This window comes from Canis aureus, chromosome 18, assembly GCF_053574225.1.
Source record: "Canis aureus isolate CA01 chromosome 18, VMU_Caureus_v.1.0, whole genome shotgun sequence".
Lineage (NCBI taxonomy): Eukaryota > Metazoa > Chordata > Mammalia > Carnivora > Canidae > Canis > Canis aureus.
In genome coordinates, this window is record NC_135628.1 from 37,479,769 (window position 1) to 37,501,806 (window position 22,038).

At 34.2% G+C, this 22,038-nt stretch overlaps 1 protein-coding gene across 2 annotated transcripts in view; it reads right to left on the reverse strand.

Moving 5' to 3' along the window:
• Window positions 1–22,038, reverse strand: part of GLCCI1 (glucocorticoid induced 1) — a 100,581-nt gene that overhangs the window by 55,480 nt on the left and 23,063 nt on the right. For both annotated transcript variants that reach the window (XM_077856781.1, XM_077856782.1), the window contains exon 2: window positions 11,762–11,913. In XM_077856781.1, coding sequence (XP_077712907.1) covers window positions 11,762–11,913 — 152 coding nt within the window. The remainder of the gene's footprint in view (window positions 1–11,761; window positions 11,914–22,038) is intronic.

The following is a 22,038-nucleotide window of genomic DNA, read 5'->3' on the forward strand; positions in this document are numbered from 1 at the left end:
TTCTGTCACTTAATTCAGTATCATTATATGTAAGCCTCCTCCTGACAGCAAAATAGATTATAGATTATAGATTCTAATTCTAATAGATTATAGATTCTAATTCTAATACAAAGGCAACTGGTATTTACCAATATCGATCATGTCCTGGATACTGTACTAGAAGCTTAACATGGATTATTTTATATAATCCTCACTGCAATAGGTACCAGTGTTATTCTCTAAAAGTTATAAGAATTCCAACAGCAATGAAAACTGTTTTCACTCGATTCATACTGTTTCCTAGGAATGTGATATATCCTATCCCAATCATTCATTTATACAAAGCAGTTATTAATAAGTAGAAAGGCATGTTGCCCTTAACTATGATTTAATTCTTAAGTTCTCAAAGCTTAATATCACTAACAAATGCCTAAGTAAATGCTAATTATTTATTATTATTATAGGATTTTTAACAGAAAACTGATGGGTTAAAAGATATAAAAGGATGAGAATTAATGTATCAGACAACAAAGGTCAAGATGATGGAGGAAGAGGGTTGTTCCAAATAAATATAAGCTATTTCACAATTTTACCTAGAGCTAAATTAATTAGGGGTAAAGGTATGGGGGAAAACACTAAGAAAAGCAGGTTAATTTTGTTATCTGTTAAATATTTCCAGTAATGGAAGGAAACCCAGGTACATGGTAAACAGGAGCATGAGGAAGGCTCTCTGCTAAAAATCCCTTACTTTTGAATCAAATAAATATACTACCTATTACAAATAAGCAGAATTTTAAGTTTCTGATAATTTCAGAGATAGCGTTTGAAAATGATAAATAAAATATTAAAATATTTGTCATGAGTTTAAGTTTCTCATCAATTTTGGCAACCAAAAATATCACTCCCTTAGGAATAGGACTACCTTCACGAGGACTGTTAAGCTCTAAATTATACTATCCTCTGTGTCTGAATTTTAGCTAATAGCTGAAAGAGAAAGTAAAGGTGATCTTCAACAGGAAGGAATCTTTATACATTCATTCAACAGCCAGTTAGGAACCAGCTCAATAAAAATAACACTTTAAGTCCCTGGAATACAATCTAAGCAGCCAAGATGGCCAAATCTTAAGACTTGTTTCCATTTCCAGAGAAGCCTCCCACTCCCCAAAATAGTTCCATCCACTGCTGTTTCTTAAACAAACTTATTTAACAAGGACACAGGAAACCCAAACAGCTGTATTAAGCACGACTTTTGGTCAGGAAATGAGTTTTTGATCAGAGTGGTAAAACTGAAAGTTCTCTTTCACATCTATTGCTATTTGAGGTATATCATCCACTCCTTTGATTAAATTCCTCCCCACCCAGCTTCTTTCACAAAGGGAGGAAAAGGAGAGATTATTTTAATTGTAATTCCAAAAGCAATAAATTTATATATTTTAGTTCAGAATTGCTGACTTTATCAAATGTGGCTAAAGCCAAATGTAAAGTACTTATTACATATCTGTTTCTCAAAAATAAATAAAAACAGGGGTGCCCGGGTGGCTCAGTTGGTTAAGCATAAGCTCAGCTCATGCTCTCAGGGTTGTGAGATCGAGCCCCCTTGTCAGGCTCCACGTAGGGCATGGAGCTCTTTCTCCCTCCCTCTCTCTCTGACCGCCTCCACTCCATAAACAAACAAACAAACAAACAAACAAACATACATACTTCAAATGTTGAAAATTAACTTTAAACAATAAAATGTCAAAAACATCATCTGGAAAATAAAAGCAGCGTATACAGAATTTCACTTAGGATCTAACTATCCCATTTCTTACTCCTCAAAGAATATAAAAGGTAAATAAGAACAATTTTCAAGTATTCTCTGATACCAAATTCAGAGGGACAATGAGTGAGGGAGTAGATAGGACATCAAAGTGGAAAGATTTATACACAGCAAAAGCTATTCTTCAACTGTCCATCAGAAATTTTTTTTAAAAACTGCCATGTTCACCACACTGTTCTTCCCTAATAGGAAATATGGCAGATGACTCTAAAATAAATAAATAAATAGATACATAGATAAATAAATAGCAAAAAGCTAATTATTTCTAGCATTAAGCATGATTTACCAGAATGGAAAGACAAAAGACAAAACAAAGAAATAAAAATCATGGGAAAGAGGTAGGAGAAAGGAGGAAGAAATTCCCTTTTGAAATTCCTCCAACTGTGTATTTACAGTGCCAAGGCCACTATCCAAACATTCACTTAACTTTCCCTCTCTCTGCTAGTACATGTAAATAATAATAGCAATTATTTATTGACACCTAATGTGTAGGTCACTACTCCTAGCATTTTATTTTATTTTATTTTATTATTTATTATTATTATTTTTTACTCCTAGCATTTTAAATGCATTGATTCAATTTAACCCTTATGATAATCCTATGAGGTACACAATATCCCATTAACAATGGAGTAATTTGCCCAGAATTACAAAGCTGGAAAATGCTGGAGCCAAGATTCAAAGTCAGTCTGAATCCAGAACTAGAGTGCTTGACCAATGGAAGAAATAAATAAATAAATAAATAAATAACTACCTTCAATATTGATTTATATCATGAAAAGGTTAAATTCAGGGGAAAACTATTAAGCTACAGAGTATTCTATAATAAACAATACCAACCAAAAGGAAGATATAATGGACATAAATCTTTATACATCTATATTAATAAGATATATAAAGCAATGACCACTGGAAACATACATCAACAGAAATTAATTCCATAATGCCAGCTTACTATGGCATAACGGGGCTTTATAAAAATTGAGTAACATAATTAATAAGGTTGAATTAATATGTAAAAATTCTGTATCTAAAAGTAAAGACTACATTTTGTTTTCTTTTTTTTTTTTTTTACATTTTGTTTTCATATATCCACAGAGCATTAAGAAAAAACCAATCTTCTATTAGTATACAAAGAAAATCTCAATGACATTTCCACCGATGTGTAATTCCATACTCTAAATACACTAGAGTTAGAAATTTAATTTTTACTAGGAAAATAAATTTTAACCATTTAGAAATTAAAAACAAAACAAAAAGCTCTCACCAAACAGGATATCAAAACTGAAACTACATGGTATCTTGCAACTATAAATAATGGAAACATATACTAGCCAAAGCTGAGCTCAGAGGATAAATCTTGGCATAAAACACCTATATTACTAAACAAGAAATATCACAAGTAGAAAAATTAAGCATTTATCTCTAAAACTGAGAAAAAAATATATACATTCCAGGAAGGGAGAAGAAAAGCAATGATAGGGCAAAGTCAGAGAACAATAAACCAGAAAAAAGAATAAAAGGAAAACAAATTTCAACACCTTTAATTTTAAAAAATATTATATAACCTAATAAATTTAATACTATATAACCTAATAAATTTAATGACTCAAAACACAGATATGTAATATTATAAGTGAAAAGAATAAGTACAAATATACAAGAAATTAGAAGAATTATTCAAGAATATTTTGTGAAGATACACAAATACACTTGAGAAGCTGGATGAATGGATTATATTCAAATGAAAATATTGAACAAAAGAAATAGAAACTAAAAGAAACCAAGAGCCAAAGGGAAGCCTGAGTGTACAGTTGGTTAAGCATCCAACTCTTGTTTCCACTCAGTTCCTGATCTCAGGGTCCTGAGATCCAGCCCCATGTTGGGCTCTGTGCTCAGTGCAGAGTGCTCAGTGAGGAGTCTGCTTAAGACTATTTTTCCCCCTCCTTCTGTCCTTTCCCACTGTATGTATGAACACTCTCAAATAAATAAAAATAAAATCTTTTAAAATAAAAAAGAAAGAAACCAAGAGCCATGAAAAAAACTGAGATTTTACTAGAGTTCAGATAGCTTCATAGGTAAAATTTTTTCTGACCCAAGTAACAGATAATTGGGGATGATATTTTCACCATTTGTGCCAGAGCACAAAGGAAGGAAATCTTGCAAAATCTTTTTATGAAGTAAGTATAACACTAATCTAAGGATTACATTATGAAAAAGAAAAGAATTTCAGACCTCATTTCTGAATTTTGAAACAAATATAAATATTAACAAACACTTCATTTGCCACTGTATATTTTAAAAAAGAACTCCCTAGTAGCATTTATTCTAGAAATGTAATTATAACTAATTAAGTAATCTATTAAAGAAATTCACCATTTTACAGGTTATGGGTCAAAACAAGATACTCATCTCAACGATGAAATGGAATTTCACATGTAAAGAATCACTTCCAATTTAAGAAGAAAAACAATTAGTAAACTAAGTATGCTTGATGCTACTCCTGTCTGAGTGAATGCACCAGCTCTTTTTCTAAGTTTATTCAGATATAACTGACATATAGCATTATATTAGCTTCGGGTATACATGATTCAATATATGTATATATTGTGAAATGATCACCACCATAAGCCTAGCTAACACCACTGTCACTCAATAGTTATGGAAATTTTGCCTTGTAATGAGAACTTTTAATATTTTCTTTCTGAGCAACTTTCAAATACGCAATAAAGAATTATGAACTATAGTTGCCATGCTGTACATTACATCCACTAGACAAATTATTTTAGAACTAGAGGTTTGTACCTTTGGATTCCTTTTATATACTTCACCCACCCACCCCCAACTCCCAGCAACCATCAATCTGTTCTTTGTATCTGTGAGCTTGTTTTTTTTTTTTTAAGATTCCACATATAAGTGAGATCATGTTTGATCATGTTTGTCTTTTATTTATTTCACTTAGGTGAAGTATAATGCTCTCAAGGTCCATTCATGTTGCTGCTAAGGGCAAGATTTCATTCTTTTTTTTTTTTTTTTTCTTAAAGATTTATTTATTTATTCATGAGAGAGAGAGAAAGGCAGAGACACAGGCAGAGGCAGAAGCAGGCTCCATGCAGGGAGCCCGACGTGGGACTCGATCCTGGGTCTCCAGGATCAGGCCCTGGGCTGAAGGCAGCGCTGAACTGCTGAGCTGCCCAGGATTTCATTCTTTTTTATGGATGAATACTGCATTGTATATACATAACACCATTTCTTTATCCATCTGTTGATGAATATTTTGGATTGCTTCTATACTTTGTCTATTGTAAATAACGCTCCAATGAACATAGCGGGGGTGCATGTATCTTTTCAGGTTAGTGTTTTTGTCTTCTTTGGATAAATACCCAGAAGTAGAACTGCTGGATCATAGGGTGGCTCTATTTTTAATTTTTTGAGGAAACTCCATACTGTTTTCCATAATGACTCTACCAATTTACATTCTTACCAACAATGCAAAAGTGTTTCCTTTTTTCCACATCCTGACCAACACTTGTTATCTCTTGTCTTTTTTCTAACAGTCATTCTGACAGGTAGGAAGTGATATATCTCACTGTAGTTTTGATTACATTTCCCTGATCACTAGGGATGCTGAGCATCTTTTCAGGTACCTTCTGGTCATCCAAATGTATTTTTTTGAAAAATGGGTATTAAGATCTTCTATCCATTTTTTAGCTGGACTGTGTGTTCTTTTGGTGTTGAGTTATAGGAGTTCTTTGCTATCTGGGATATAATTCGTAAATATTTTCTCCTGTTCAATAGGATGCCTTTTCATTTTGTTTATGGCTTCCTTTGTATGCAAAAGCTTTTTTTAGTCTGATGTAGTCCCACTTGGTAATTTTGCTTTTGCTGCCTTTGCTTTTAATGTCAAATCCAAAAAATCATCATCAACACATATCAAGGAGCTGTATTTTCTTCTAGAATTTTTTATAGTTTGAGGTCTTACATTCAAGTCATTAGTCCATTTGAGATAAGTTTTGTGTATAGTATATGATAGTGGTCCAGTTTCCTCAATGTCATTTATTGAGGAGACTTGTTCTTTCCCTGTTATATATTCTTTGCTCCTTTGTAATACTTTAAATAATGACATATGCATGGGTTTATTTCTGGGTTCTCTATTCTATTCCATTGATCTATGTGTATGTTTTTACCCAGTACCATATTACCCTGATTATAAAGCTTTGTGATATAGTTTGAGATAAGGGATTATGATGTCTCCAGCTTTGTTCTTTTTCAGGATGCTTTAGTTATTCGGGGTCTTTTGAGGCTCAATATAAATCTTAGGATTGTTTGTTCTATTTCTGTGAAAAATGCCACCAGAATTTTGACAGAGATTGTACTCAATCTGTATGTAGACTGCTTTTAGAAGCATGAACTTCTAAAAGCATGAAGCTTTTAGAAGAATGAACATTGTAACAATAGTAATTCTTCCAATCCATAAGCATGGAGTATCTCTCTATTTACCTGAGTCTTCTTCAATTTCTTTAGGCAATGTATTATATAGTTTTCAGCATACAGAACTTTCACCTCCTTGATTAGATTATTTCCTGGGTATATTATTCTATTGATGCAATTATAAATGGAATTTTCTTAAAATCTCTAATACATTATTAGCATAAAGAAACATTAACAGATTTCCGTATATTGATCTTGTATTCTGCAACTTCATAGTGAATTCATTTATTAGTTCTATGAGCCTTTTGGAGTCTTTAGGATCTTCTATACATAGCATCAAGTCATCTGCAAATACTTCTTCCTTTCCAATATGAAAGCCTTTTATTTCTTTTTCTTGCATGACTGCTCTGGCTAAGACACCCAATATTGTGTTGAATAAAAGTGGTGAGAGTGTGCATCCTTATTTTGTTCCTGATAACAGAGAAAAAGCTTTCAGCTTTTCACCACTGACTAAGATGTTAGCTATGGGCTTGTCACAGATGACCTTTATTGTGTTGAGATACATTCTTTCCATACATATTTTTTTTGAAATTTTTTTAATCACAAATGAATGTTGAATTCTGCCCAATGCTCTTTCCACATCTACTGAGAAAGTTATATGATTTTTTATCCTTCATTTTGTTAATGTGGTGGATCACACTGAACAATTTGCAGCTGTTGAACCATCCTTGCATCCCTGGAATAAATCCCACTGATCACAGTGTACGATCCTTTTAATGTATTGTTGAATTAGGTCTGCTAAAATTTTGTTGAGGTTTTTTGCATCTAAATTTATCAGGGATATAGGCCTATAATTTTCTTTTCTTGTAGTGTCCCTGTCTGGTTTTGGTGTACCAGCTCTTTCTTTAAAGCTTCTTCCCATATTAAGTCTCATGGCCAAACTTAAAGTGGGCAGAAAAGTAAAATCCTACCACGTGCCATGGAGAGAATGTATGTATTTGTGAGGAGCCTTTATCACTACTATACCTGGGAATTCAGAAGAAACATCTTTTATTATTGCTCCAGATTCTTGATTGTTTGACCACTTTATAAAAACTATATGCATTACTTTCTCATTTAAAAACATGCTCACATTCAGAATTTTAAATGTGTCCAGAGATGAAGTTTTAGACTGTATGCTGAAAACTAAAAAGAATATTACTGTCCGATAACTGTAACTGCAAGTTCAATTTTAGGAGTTGGCAAATTTAAACACATTTTTTTGTTTGTTTGTTTAAAAAAAGGTTGTATCTGCAAGGCCAATGTATTAAAGTAATATTAAATTCCACACATGGTTTTTAGTTTTTATTTCCATTAATCTATATGGATTATTCTAATAAGCTGGCAATGATCCATTTCTTCATTGGCCTGAAACATGTGAAGCCATCTCTTCCACTTCTCAGAATAAATATGCGATTCTACAAATCGGGGATTACTAACTTCAATTTATAGAAAAGGAAAGTGAAGTTTGGATCACATGACAGTTAATTTGTTGGGCCATGATTATTTTCCCAACATTTTATGTAAAAAACTTCAAACATACCAGTTTACTGAAAAAAACTGCATAGTGAGCACTCATAAAGTCTACAGATTCTATATGTAACACTTTGCTTTATTTGCTTCATCATATAGACATCAATTGATCTTATTTTTTATTCATTTCAAAGTAAGCTGCAGATAGCAGTATACTTTACCTCTAAACATCTGAATAGAGCACAAAACTTGTTTATTGTTCTATATTTTAAAAATGAAGTTATATAGTAAAATACACAAGTGTATACTCATACAAGTTCTAATAAACATATCCACCCATATAACTGAAACCTCTATCATCAAGATATACAAAACTTCCGCTATCCCAGAAGGTTCTCTCATATTGGGTCTTGACTTGACCACATAATCCATCTCCAAAGTCCACAGTGTTTTTTACAACACTATGCTACTTCTTTCTAAAAGGCGCAGTGTTTAAGCATATTAAACATTAAGAATTTTGGATCCCTGGGTGGCGCAGCGGTTTCGTGCCTGCCTTTGGCCCAGGGCATGATCCTGGAGACCCGGGATCGAATCCCACGTCAGGCTCCCGGTGCATGGAGCCTGCTTCTCCCTCTGCCTGTGTCTCTGCCTCTCTCTCTCTCTGTGTGTGTGTGACTATCATAAATAAATAAAAATTAAAAAAAAATTAAGAATTTTATTCCTACCTCTCAATAATTACGATGTTGAAATATGGAAACATGAAAGGAAGAAAGCACTAGAGCAACCCTCCACCAAAACCAGACAGCCTTGATATTTAGTATCTGTAGTAAGTGGTCTGTACCATGTTCTCACCACTGACTTCCCCTAAATAAAAACTTCTATGTGCCTCCCTAAGAGTTCAAGAGTTAACCTAAGAGGAATGGATGTGACAATAAGAAAAACATTTCATATGTTCATCTCTTTTCTATCTTCAATTAAACCAAAAGAGGCTTAGGGGTAAGACCATTTATTATGCTTCTGAAGCAAGCACTAGGTTAAGTGCCACATGCTTTGGTGGTTACTGAGAGGGGCAGTGGGAGACTGGAGAAAAAGCAAAAGCTTTGGAATCAACCAAATCTGGGTTCAAATCTCTTCATTTATTAGCTATATAAACAACAAATTTACTTAACTTCTCCATGCCTCAGTCTCTCAACTGTAAAATGAGGCCTATGTTTTACCTTCCCTTCAATGTACTTTCTCAAATAAATGATCTACATAGAGATCCAGGCAGACCTCTGCTCTGGAACTCAAGTGGGTTGGGGAAAATTGCTCTGGCCCTTTTCAAGTCACACCCCTCCTCACAGGTGAAGAGACCATAGGTCCAAAAGGACATACATAACATGAGTCCACACTTCGGCCACAGTCTATGCCCTGGGTAATCTAGAGCCAAGAATTCCTTGCCTAAACAGAGTAGCCTTGCCTCTAAGGTCTGAAAGAACCTAATAATCCTTGGGTCTCACTGGCTGAAAGAATATGAATGAAGTGTGGATGTGAGGACTGGGGGATTGAAATATATGTGTGAAGCCACCCCTCAGAGAAGAGAATAGTGCTTGGGGTGGGAAGAGATACAGGTCAGACTCAGAAGGCAGGATGGGCTCAAAGCATGCAGACATGGCACATAAGCCTGAAGAGTGCAACTTCTTAGTTCAAACCTGAAGGTCAAGGTCCATATGAAGGTTTATTTGTCAAAATGGGAGGACAAAACATATTTTATGTAGTAGTTTGTTAATGTATACACACAATGTATGTGGGTCTTCATTTATATTTGCTCCAAACTGCAAATGTTACAAATGAACTCATCTGTATCTACTATTAATTGGTACTGATATCTTCACTTTCAAATATTGTCGTATTTAGTCATGTAACATTAGGTTTCACTAACCCTGTCATGCAGATAAAGAAACAAAAAAGCTTAAGAAATCCTTCTAACTCTATAGTACTCTCTCCTTAACTTTTGAATACCTAAGTTTCCCCATCTAATATATTGTCAATATTACACTCAGTGTACCCTGAATCCCTAACTTCAGCCCTTATTCTCCATGACCTCTCTTTCAGCACCTGATAGTATTAACAATTCTTCCTTAGAACATCTTTCCCTTGCTTTTTTTTTTTTCAATTTTTTTTTTTATTGGTGTTCAATTTACTAACATACAGAATAACACCCAGTGCCCGTCACCCATTCACTCCCACCCCCCGTTTCCCTTGCTTTTAAGACTAGATCATTTTAGTTATTCTCTTAGCTTTTGCTATTTTTCTGGCTCCTCTGTTTCTGGATAGTGTCTGCATAAAGCATATGCTCAATAAAAAGTATCATGTTTTTAATCTAAAAAGTAGAGCTATTATCTTTAAGTACAGTGCCAGTTACTTAGTAGAGGATACAGGCATAGAATACATGTATAGTATTCTACTACGTAAACTAACAGCACCATAAAACTGAAGCTCAGAATGATCGACAAATTAACTTGTATTAGAAAGCTGGCTAGCTAGTATTTCTAGCTTTATGATCCTGAGCAAGTCACTTAACCTCCCTGAGTTTCTGTTTCCCTGTCTGTGTCATCTTATAACGTTCTTGTGAGAATTAAATAAAACTCAGGACATAAAACACACTGCACATGATTCATAGTAAATGTTAACCCCCTCTTCTTTTTGTTGCTTCCAGCTGAATACATTAGCTTTCCCTCTGTGCATTTCCAAAGACTAAGTTCTTGGTCTCTTAGCTTTCTTTCTTTGTATTCCATGTCTACACTTGATCACACTTGTGTAAACCCAACTTCTTCAGAAAGGTGGTCTTGAATTAACTGGGTGCATTTCTAAGTGTCCAGGCCCACATCTCTTTAGTTTTTAAATTTTTTTTTAAGATTTTACTTATTTATTCATGAGAGATACAAGAGAGAGAGAGAGACCTAGACAAAGGGAGAAGCAGGCTCCTCACAGGGAGCCTGATGTGGAACTCGATCCCCAGACCAGGATCATGCCCTGAACCAAATGCAATTGCTCAAACACTGAGCCACCCAGGTTACCACATCTCTTAGGTTTGGCTAGTTATTTCTACTTGAGAATCCCACTGCCTACCATATCAAACTGATCCTTTTCCTCACAAAATGAAGAGTGGAAGGCAAAAAGACTGGGGATAGGATAAAATATTACAAAGACCAAATTGATAGGATGGATGTTAAGAAGCTAATTTCATTGTTTCAAGCTTGTCTGAGAAAATTACAAAAAAATTGAGAAGATTCTCATAGATCGTTTCCAAATTTTTTTTTTCCTTCAGACATGAAACTAATCCATTTCCCTAACCTATGAAACCCAAAATCTTCTCATTCCTTTGGATTCTCTCACAGTTAAGTGCTGTATTCATCAAACATCTGATTATATACTATCTTCTGTTACTGATTTTCATAAATTTACATCTTATCTTCTTGACTATGCTGTAAGTCCCTCAAGGCCAACAACCATTTCTTAAATCTTTAGTATTCTCCATAATGCTGATTGACTACTATTATGAGGCTATGGTCAAGAACTCAGAAATCATAAATTAAGATGATCTCAGATTTTTCCCTAACTTGCAAGGAAAAGCTTCTCAAATCAAAAAGGTTGGGGAACCTTCCACACGTACAAAAGGTGTGACAAACCATCTGTTAATACTTTATAGAACTGTGCAAACTTTTCTCCAAAAATTATTTATATGTTCTTATATAGATACTAGTTATTATATTACTTTCTGTTAAGCAAGTCTTAAAACTATGTCTCAAAAACCATGTAATATAGACTGGCGTGCTATTTATTAAATTTTAAAACTTTTAAAACTCCTATGACAAAAAATAATTAGCCCAAAGTTTATTAAAAGAAATGGCTTCCTTCTTTGGTTAAATATATTATATTTCAATTTTGGAAAAATTTGATGAAATTACATTTTCTTTACTGTGTTCAAAACAGAATAACTGCAGGATAATAAAACTGATTTTGATTTACTCATTTTACCTGAGTAGCTTTATCTTTCATGCATGAAGGGTAATGAACATGAGGATCCCGTGGCCACTGTCCTGTGAGATAAGGTCCTGTTATCGTATCCAAAGAAGAGGTTCGCCTTATTGTACTAGAGGTTCGAACTTGCTGAGATTTTGGCCTGTCCACTATAAAAAGTGAAAAAAAAAAATGAAATTAGTCACTGACAACTTATATAAAATTTAAAATCATTTAAACTTCATACTTTGTACAATGTCACCCTGTCGATTTTCCCTACAATATGTATTTACCCTATTAGCTCTCTGATGTGACCCGATGAAATCTGTAGACCTTCTATGAAGAAGAACACGTTCATATATTAAATCTTGTAGATGCTTCCAGGGCTGTCAGAGACGCCCTGAAGCCCACCCATTCTGAAATCTGCCCACCACCTTCATTACCATAACTTTAATCAAGACTCTCTCAACGTCTCACCTGGACTGCCACTTTCCTGACTGTTATCTCTCTGCATCCATCTCAATCAAATCCTCCAGGGCTTACCTCTCATCACCACTAAAGAAACATTTCCATGGTTAATCTTTGTCTCTGACTTAAAGCCTGTATTTTTTACAGTGTGACCCCCATATATCTCAGTGTTTGATGCTTTTGCTAGTCCTCTGTAAGTCCTTGCTATGAAGTGCCAAACAAACTGCAGGTTCCCAAATGTAAGACACTCCCTTCCCTGCCTCTATCCATGCTCCTATTTACTGAACCTACAATTCTCTCCTTTATTGTTCATTTGACAAACTCTTATCTTCAAGACCAACTCAGGTATCACACCAACTCCATGAAACCTCTCCCAGTGCTTTTCCTTCTGCACCATTGTTTTAAGACATGTGTCCCTCTCTGCTTGCATGCAATTGGTTTGCCCTTCTCCCCAGTCAGTACATAAGTTTAGTCTCTACAGACTGAAAAGGAGTCAATGCTCAATACCTATTTAATCAATTTATTCACAGCTACACAAAAATAACATGTATAAAGAACTTTATATTTTAATTCAATTTCTTCATTTATGAAGAATCTGAAGCCCAGAGGGATAAAATGGAATTGTCCAATGAAACAGAATTGCTAACAAGAGGGAGAGGTAAACAGCACGATCTCCAGACATTCTATACCGTTTAATCAATCTACAACAATATACTTCTCTCCATTTGGCCACTGTTAAGTACCTCTGCTGAAAATTAAAATGAAAATAATGAACTCTACAATTTCTATAATTAAGAGATTACAGAAGGTTTTTCATATAGACATCCCAGTAATTTAGCACCAATGTGCTTTCTATAATAAAATCCCTTGAATTACAAGCTCCAAAGCTCAGGGTCTTCTTATTCAGGGTTACATCTCACATAGAAACTAAAACGCGTTGCACATGACAGTCAAGAAACATTTGTTATTGAACACTGTCCTTTAACTATCTTCTTGAAACCAGAATACATAAGTAGGCTTTTTTTTTTTTTTATCAGACAAAACAGCAACACAGCATACACAGGTGCTCTATTATTTACATATCTTAAAACTGCAGTTTTGGTTTCTTCTTTAACCCAAGAGAGTTAGAGAAGATATGAAAATTACAAATTTCCTCCCTATCTTTATTACTTAGCTCTAATTTCATTTCACCATGGGCAGAGAATCTAGGATGACCTATTTCTATCTACTCTTTGCAATTACCTGAAATTTTCTTTGTGATCAAAAACATGGTCAATTTTTATAAACATTTCATGAGTCATGGAGAAGATATATTTTCTGTTTTCAGAATATATAGATCTTTGTCTTGTACATCAACTGAAATAAAAATATAGAATACAGGAATAATACAATTACCAGCTGGATACGTCACAGGTTTAGAGAAGAACTTTCAAATTCCTAAAATACTATTGAGATCTAGTAATTCTCTTCCTTTCTTGCAATTTGTTTGTTTGTTTATTTATTTATTTATTTATTTATTTATTTGAGAGATTGTGTGAGCACAAGCACAGAAGGGAGGAGCAGAGGGAGAGGGACAAGCAGATTCTGTGCTGAGCATGGAGCCCGAAACGAGGCTTGATCCTAGGACCTTGAGATCATGACCTGAGCTGAAATTCAAGAGTCCGTCACGCAACCAACTGAGCCACCCAGGCACCTCTCTTTCTTGCAAATTTTTATCATTTATATTTTAGTTCTTTGTAATTTAATACATACTGATCCATGAGGTCATCATGGTTTGCACACTTCACCATTATAATCTGTTCCTGTGTATCAATTTGTAAACTCTGTCAAAGTAAACATTATGACCTCCTTGTGCTCTCTATTATAATTTACCTGGTATGCCTATTCTTTTATTTTAAATTTCTTTCAATCATTCTGTTCATGTGTGTCTCTTATATATAGTATATAACTAAGCTTTTTGAAAAAAACTTTGTAGTAAGCCTTCTTCTTGTAGAAGGTAAATTTAACTCTGTATGTTGTTATAATAAATTTAACTTGTCATGTAACATTATTCTTCCTTTTCGTAATACTTCCTTGCTTGCTACTTTCCTCGGTTTCACTGTTTTTTTTTTTCCTTCTCTCTTCTTGTCATAGCTAGTATCTATGTAGACTATTTTTAGTATTAGAAGTTGTCTTTTATCAATTCTTCCAATTTTCTTTTCTGGCTATAAAAGCAATACCCACAAATATTAGCAACTCTGGGAGACAGAGAAAATTAACATGTCTCTCATAATCTAATTTGTCATTTGTTTGAAATTTTTAGAAGTTACTTTATATTCCCTCTACCAGGAAGACACAAAAAAGCAAGTTATCCCTCTAAAAAAGCCAACATTTATAGTAGTCCACCACTAAATTAAAAAACATCCTACATAAAGGTCAGCTGTAACCAGAAATAGAATCATTATAGGTGAAAAACCTGTACCTAAATTTAAACTGCTCCAAACTATTAAAATGTTGTATGTACTCTACTTACAGCTACTAAAACTTCCCCTAACTTCAAAAACAATGGGGACAATTTTTATGTTTTATAATGAAGAATCTATATAAATAGGCCCCTCGATCTATATTTTTTAATTTATATTTAGTAACTTACTATATATTTTATCACTGGACCTTTGACTATCACTCTCAAAAGATCACATCTTCTCCTCTTAGTGTCCATTCTCTATGATTAGCTACTTTGCTGGAACTGGGTCTTCAAGCTATTTTGCCTAAGTACTCCAATCGGTATATAGTTAAGCATGTAGCAACATGTGTAGTTACTTATCTAATAAATGTAGTATGTACTATATTACTAGTATGCTAAATATTATAAAAACAAACATCTATGATATGGAATGAAAAATTAAAATATACATGTATAAAAAACAGAAGTTATGATGTTTTCTCCCTGTATCTCAGCATTCACTTTAATGGACTTGAAACCGAGTGCTAGACTCTATGTATAGACTGGCCACTCAGCTCTGGCTAATTTCACTATATTACCCTACTGCTTGTGTTACGAATGTGGAGACAAGCATCAAACATTACCAACACTGAAGAAACAAACAAAAGGTATGCCTTAAAAAAAATAAATAAGAACAACACAGTATCCATATCTTGTTACAAAATTCACTCTACCAGTCATCATTCTTTTTAAGAAATTAAAGTATACAAGGCGAATATTCTTGAAAAGCCCTATTTCAAACATATCCTTTAAAGTAAAGATTCTCACCACTTCTCACAACCAGGAAAATTTCAAAGACAGGAAATTATTAATTTCCAAATTATCTTAAGTATAAAAATTCAGAATAGGTTTGAAAATTGGCAAGGATAGTACTTTTTCAGGATATAATTAGCTGTAATAAATAACCCCATCTATCAAAGACAACTATACATTTAGATTTAACAAAAGGTTTATCATAAACAATGCAATTCTACTTCAACAAGATGACCTGTTACTATTATCCAAACTATCATGGCAATGAGTCTTTAACTACCTCAACATCTAAGCCTTGATTCTGACAAATTTTTTATTTACTTCATGGTATTATCTCCCACCAATTCAGGCTTTACAATATAGTGCAATAATGAAAATCAACACTGGTTTTGCATTATTTATATACTCAACACACTAAACTGTTTACTTCATGATTACAGTTGTGATTAGAATGTTTTTAGTTTTGAATTGCAAAATCGCAGCATTTCTCTACTAATTATTACAAAATTACCTCAATTCACGTAGATCAAACAAGAGGATACCTTATGAGTTAGAAACAGGCATTATTACAGGCAATCTTTGAATTAATTTAGAAGAGCTTGAATAACTTAATAGAATTGCTAAAATAAATATACTTATGTAAAGTACGAAAGAAAATCAATTAAATAAATACTTATCATTACTTAAGGTAAACAGGCATCAGGAAAACAGTACCTTCCTCAGTGGTGAAACCAGGTAATCATTATTACTAAAGAAAACTTGCTAAATGTCTACCATATGAAAGTACTGTTACATGTACCAAGGGAAATTACAAAATAAGTTTCAGACTCTCTTCAAGGAGTTTATATACTGTCTGGGAAAGATATGATACCTATCATTAAACTAGAATATAAAGCAGTATATCAATGGCAAATGCACACCAATGAAAGATAGGAAGGCAAACAAGACAAAAAATAAATTGCTCAGCAGACAGCAAGAATGATGCTAACTACACCAAACGAACAGTGAGAGTCTTTGCCATGTCACTTACCAGTCCTGTTGCCAATACCCTTACTCAAATATTTGAGGATAAAATACAGAATAACTAACTTCAGAAAAAAAAAATCACATCTATTTCCAGTACTATCATCATTATATTAGAACCAGAAAAAGACTGTTGATAGCAAGAGTCTGCAAAAAAGTCTTCCTCATTACATTCCTGTAAAGGTTGTGCTTTCCTGACCATCCTCTCGTCCCTGAATAGAAAGCCATGTGGCAGTAGCAGTTGGTAAGCCTGGGGCTCCTCTGAGTACTCACTAAGGATTGTACAAAATAATTCTTGCTAACAACTGACTGGAAATTCAACTTTAAAGTAATAATAATGAAACAGGTTTAAAGGTTAGAAGCTAAATATTAGATAACCCTGAATTTAAAGAGCAAACTAAGCATTGTTCAAAACAGATAAAACATGCCTAATAGCTAACTGCCAGAGCAATGTAACATGACATTAATTAATTTGTCCCCAACAATTTTTACTTTAGTGGCAATGCCTGAGGATTGACTGGCTAGTGAGTTTGGAAATCTCACACCTTAATTAAGAAGCTAATCCGCAGTGGAAAACAGTACAACTTCCACAAGATAAAAAAAAGTTATTGAATATTGGAAACTTAAAGAACTTTAGCTACAGAATAATATGAAACAAGGCAGCACATCTTCAAACTAACCTTACTAACTGGCAAAGATGATACAGTATTTTTGAGTGCCATAATACAGCCAAACAGAATGTAAACCAACACACAAAATAAAAAAAGTACTCATAACCTTTCTTGGACTATTAACACACTCCAACCTTTTTTATACCACATCCAATCTACATAAGCAAGTAAAAATAGTCAATTCTCTGTGGTTAGCACTCAATTAATGATTAGCCAAAGCTTTTCATTTATTTACACTTATTACCAAAGCACATCTAAACTTAAAATAAAAGCATTTAAATAACAATTTAAAACTTTTTGAAAAAGAGCTATTACTCCCTTAACCATTGTGTAATGACTAGAATGAAATTCAGCCTTTATAACACCATGAATAAACTATGAAGTTTTTTTTTTTTTTTACTTCATTCAAAATCCATCATTGATTACAATTATAAAGAATCTTCAAAGCATGCAATGGAACAAAATGCTTAAGACAACTAACCACTAAGACCAATTTTTCCAGTTGTTTGTATCATGGAACTCATAATAATTAATTTTTAAAATGTCACATTAACAATGCTCACCAACAGTGAGCTCAAAACATACGTATATAATATATAATGTTATTTTGCCTTGACTTTAAGCTCCTGAAGTGTATAAAATCTTTTTATCCTTTCAGTTATCATAGTAAAAGTAATCATGTTTATCACTTAACTTTGTTAACATTCAAAGTGCAAGCAGTAATTAAGTCCCATTATGTATATGTGTATGTATATGCCTTAAAATAACTAGTAGTATTGATTAGAACAATATTAAAACACGCTTTAAAAAATTGGCAATGCTTTTCAGCCACTACGTTAACACCTGGGCATATCCGAGAAGTAAAAGTATTTTAGTATTTTATCTAGAATTCAGACCTTAGGAGATCCAGAATATAAAGACACAAGGCCCTCAGGCAATTCAGTGGTGGACTAAGCAATGGAACTCAAGGATGGGATCCTATGTGGCTTTCTGTTATAAGGACCACTAGAGAGCTTGTTAAAAATGCAAGTTACTGGACCACACTCCTAGAGATTCTAATTAAGAAGTTACACGGTGGAACTGGGTATTAGCATTTTTTGTTTTTAAAACAAATCAGACTGATTCAGGTATGTCATTACAGTTGGGAAACACTGAAGTCCTAAAGCAATGCTTCTCAAAGTGTAAGACTGTTAAATATGCTCATTTCCGTGCCTTATTTCTTATCAGCCATGTGAGACTCTCTGGCACCGGGATCAAGAAATCTAAATTTTTAGTAAGCATCGCAGGTGATTCTTACTGCTACCAAAAGCTTAAGAACCTATGTCTGAAGGATTGGTACTACATCCTTTGGAATTATAGGTGCTCAAGAATAAAATCCTTTAATGACAATAACTTACTCCCATTTAAAGGCACTGAAAGTTTGACTATGATACCTAGGGAAATTTCCTACTGCAAAAATATCAACCAACTCTTTGAAATCTGCTCCTAGCAGGTAAACTTCTAGAATCTAATCATTTTTATTTTTATTAATTTATATTTTTTTAGAGAGTGAGAAAGACTGGGCATGAGTGGCAGGGTGGGGAAGAGGCAGCAGGGAGAGAGGGGGAGAACCTCAAGCAGGCTCAATGCTCAGTGAGGAGCCGGGGACTCCATCTCCCGACTCTGAGAGCATGACCTAAGCTGAAATCAAGAGTCCAATGCTTAACCAACCGAGCACCCAGGCGCCCCTAGAATCTAAAAGTTTAAACACTCATCATCTCCTTCAAAAGATCATTTTCTAAACGTAGTGCCAGCCGAAATAAGAACTTGCAAATTTTAATACAGAGCACTCTAGGCAGAATGCTTAGGGTTGCCCGAAAGATGAGATGACCAAGTTGAGTACAGCTTCTTTTGGACAGAGATCACCCAAATGGGGCATTTTGCATGCAAATAAAAGTTAAGTACAATAAAATTTACTTCCTGAAAAATATGAGGAAGTCTGAAAAAATATATTAAGTAGGTTCCCTTATAAAATGAAAGTGCCAGAGCAAAATAAAATTGAATATATAAGCAAAGTGAAATTTAGATTTTAATAATTAATTTTATTAAAGCATGTAAGCCTGAGTTTATCAAACCTCTACCTTTAACAGAAAATCAATGAGCTTTTCATGATGTCTAACTTAACTTACTCATAATTTCAATCTTCATCACTGAAATAAAAATAACAAATTAATTGAGCCAAGACTAAAGATGTTAAATTGCTTTCCTTCAACCTGAGATGATACAATTCCTAATCTAGTGGAGATCAAGAACAACCATAAATAAATACAGGTTGGAAATATTCTTCCTATTGGCTCACTGAGGTTAACCATAATTTTGCTGAAGATCTATTCTGTTATCAGAGGTTTGCTTCACTATTTCTGTAATGAGAGCTCTTCCTTAAGAGTTATAGTTTTAAATTATTTTCACTATCAAAGAGTTTCTCCTTGATCAAACTTTAATCAGGCTCCTCTGAACTCTTCTCAACTAGGCCCTAATTTTTTGTCTTCCATATTTATCTCTGCACTGTCCAATTTTAGAAAGAATCCCCCACCCTCAATATCCGATCACCCTCGATATCTGATCAGGTTCCTCAACCTCCATCATCCCCCATGTGATATCTGATCACCCTGGCCTGCCTTTTTTTATTTTTTTAAGATTATTTATTTATTTATTCATGAGAAACACACACAGAGAGAGAGAGAGAGAGAGAGAGAAAGGCAGAGACACAGGCAGAGGGAGAAGCAGGCTTGCAGGGAACCTGATGTGGGACTCGATCCCGGGTCTCCAGGATCAGGCCCTGGGCCAAAGGCGGCGCTAAACCGCTGAGCCACTGGGGCTGCCCCACCCTGGCCTGCCTTTAACAATAATTCTGTGAGGCCTGTTTAGCCAGAATCCCTCCTTACACCAATGTTTCCTTCCTCATAGTAATTTTTCATTTATTACTCACCCTGCTCCTTGGCCAAAACTCCCCAACTAATCTGTGCTGTATTCAGAGTTTGAGCCCAATCTCTCTTCCCCACTCCAAATCTCCACCGCAGTGGTCCCTACACCTATCATGACAGTCTCCCTGAATAAAGTTTGCCTAACTTTTCTTTAACAAGTCTCATAATTTTTTCTTTGACTCACTAGCATTGAGTAATTTTCTCCTTACCTGACAGAGAGAAATGATTTTCAAAATAAATCACTAAAAAAGTTTTTTAGCTGTACAACCAATAACTTAAAAATGTAGAAAGGAGACTAGTGTACTTCTCTAGCTCATCTAATGTACATCACTATTGGTCATCTTGTAGAATTATTACTAGATTCAGTTTTCCAGGCCTAGTCCAGGCCTTTACTAATGGCCTTTATGGGTCTTTCTTCCTTGACATATAAGAATATGAGAATACACTGGCCACAAAAAATAAAATCATCAAAATTAAATGAACTTCAGATAAGAAGCAGGAGGGACACCACATCTGAACATGCTATCTGAAATCAAACTAAAGGGCAAAAACTGACGCCCTCCAAGTATGGGTAGAGTCGGAGACACTAATGGACCAGACCTGGAAGTCTGCCACAGAGGCAATCTAGAAAGCATGCAGAAATGACCATATGGCTACCCTGCAGAAATCTGGAAAGGAACCAATCAAGAAGTTGACAAGAGAAGCAAATATGCTTCTGCCCAAACCAAGCCTGACATAGCCTGTAACCTGAGGTCTGTCAAGAAAAACAATTTTTTTTTTTAATTGTAGTCACACAGCCATTTAGGAACAACTTGTCTGGGATTATAGCTCACTCAAATTTGTCTCAAATGGCACATAAGTTGAGGTAAGACATTTGGAGAAAAGTCTTCAGCTTGTTTCTCAGAGAAAACCCAAGGGAGTATCTTTTAAAATCAAGGTTATAAAGAAAACCTCACTAAGATTGCCATAAAGCCTGGTGACAAGCAGTGGAAGGATACACAACAAAGTAAGATGGAGTGCCAACATTTGGAATACATCTGCAAAGAAATTAAATATGTCAGATAAGATGCTAAAGATGTTTTAGTTCGTTGTTTTTGTTTGTTTGTTTTGTTTTTCTGGTGGCAGAATAACAGTCCTTTAAAGAACCCAGGCAAAGTCTTAATAAGTAGAAGGTTCATATGCTTATGAACTTCCAATGAATTCAATTCACAGAGATTCCAAATACCTAAATCCATTATGACTAATGGGCTCATCAGACATTAAAGAAATAATCACAAAGTATTAGAAGCTATAAAAGAGCCAAGATAAGATAGTCAAAGATGGAAAGTAATACTGTAATTGAAAGGAAACGAAATACTCTGTAATCAGAAGAGAGAATATTCCATAAAATTTTGTTTCAAAGAGCAAACTTCCAGTTAAAGCATTGGTAGAACTTGGAAAATTTTTAAACAAATGAGGTGGATTCACTATTATATTCTAATTTAAAATATTCTAATTAGATATTATATATCTAATTCTAAGGGAAACAAACAAGTCCCTCCATAATATCCATCACTTAATTAACCAATCCTCCCACACTCCTACCTCTAGTAACAGCAGTTTGTTCTCTATAGTTAAGAGTCTGTCTTCTGGCTTGCCTCTTTTTTTGTTTTTTTGTTGGATGAGCACTGGGTGCTGTATTAAGTGATGAATCACTAAATTCTACACCTGAAACTAATATTACATTGTTAACTGGAATTTAAATAAAAAAAACGGGGGGAAAAAGAAAAATAAACGTTATAAAGTGAAAAACAAACAAAAAATGCAAAAAGGCTACAGAATGGGTCACATCTTGACCACAGTATGACAACCAATATTACTGATAAACCTTTGACTTTTAAAGTAGGGAATAACTTCCCCCAAATTGTGATATATAACAAAGGCATTTTTCCT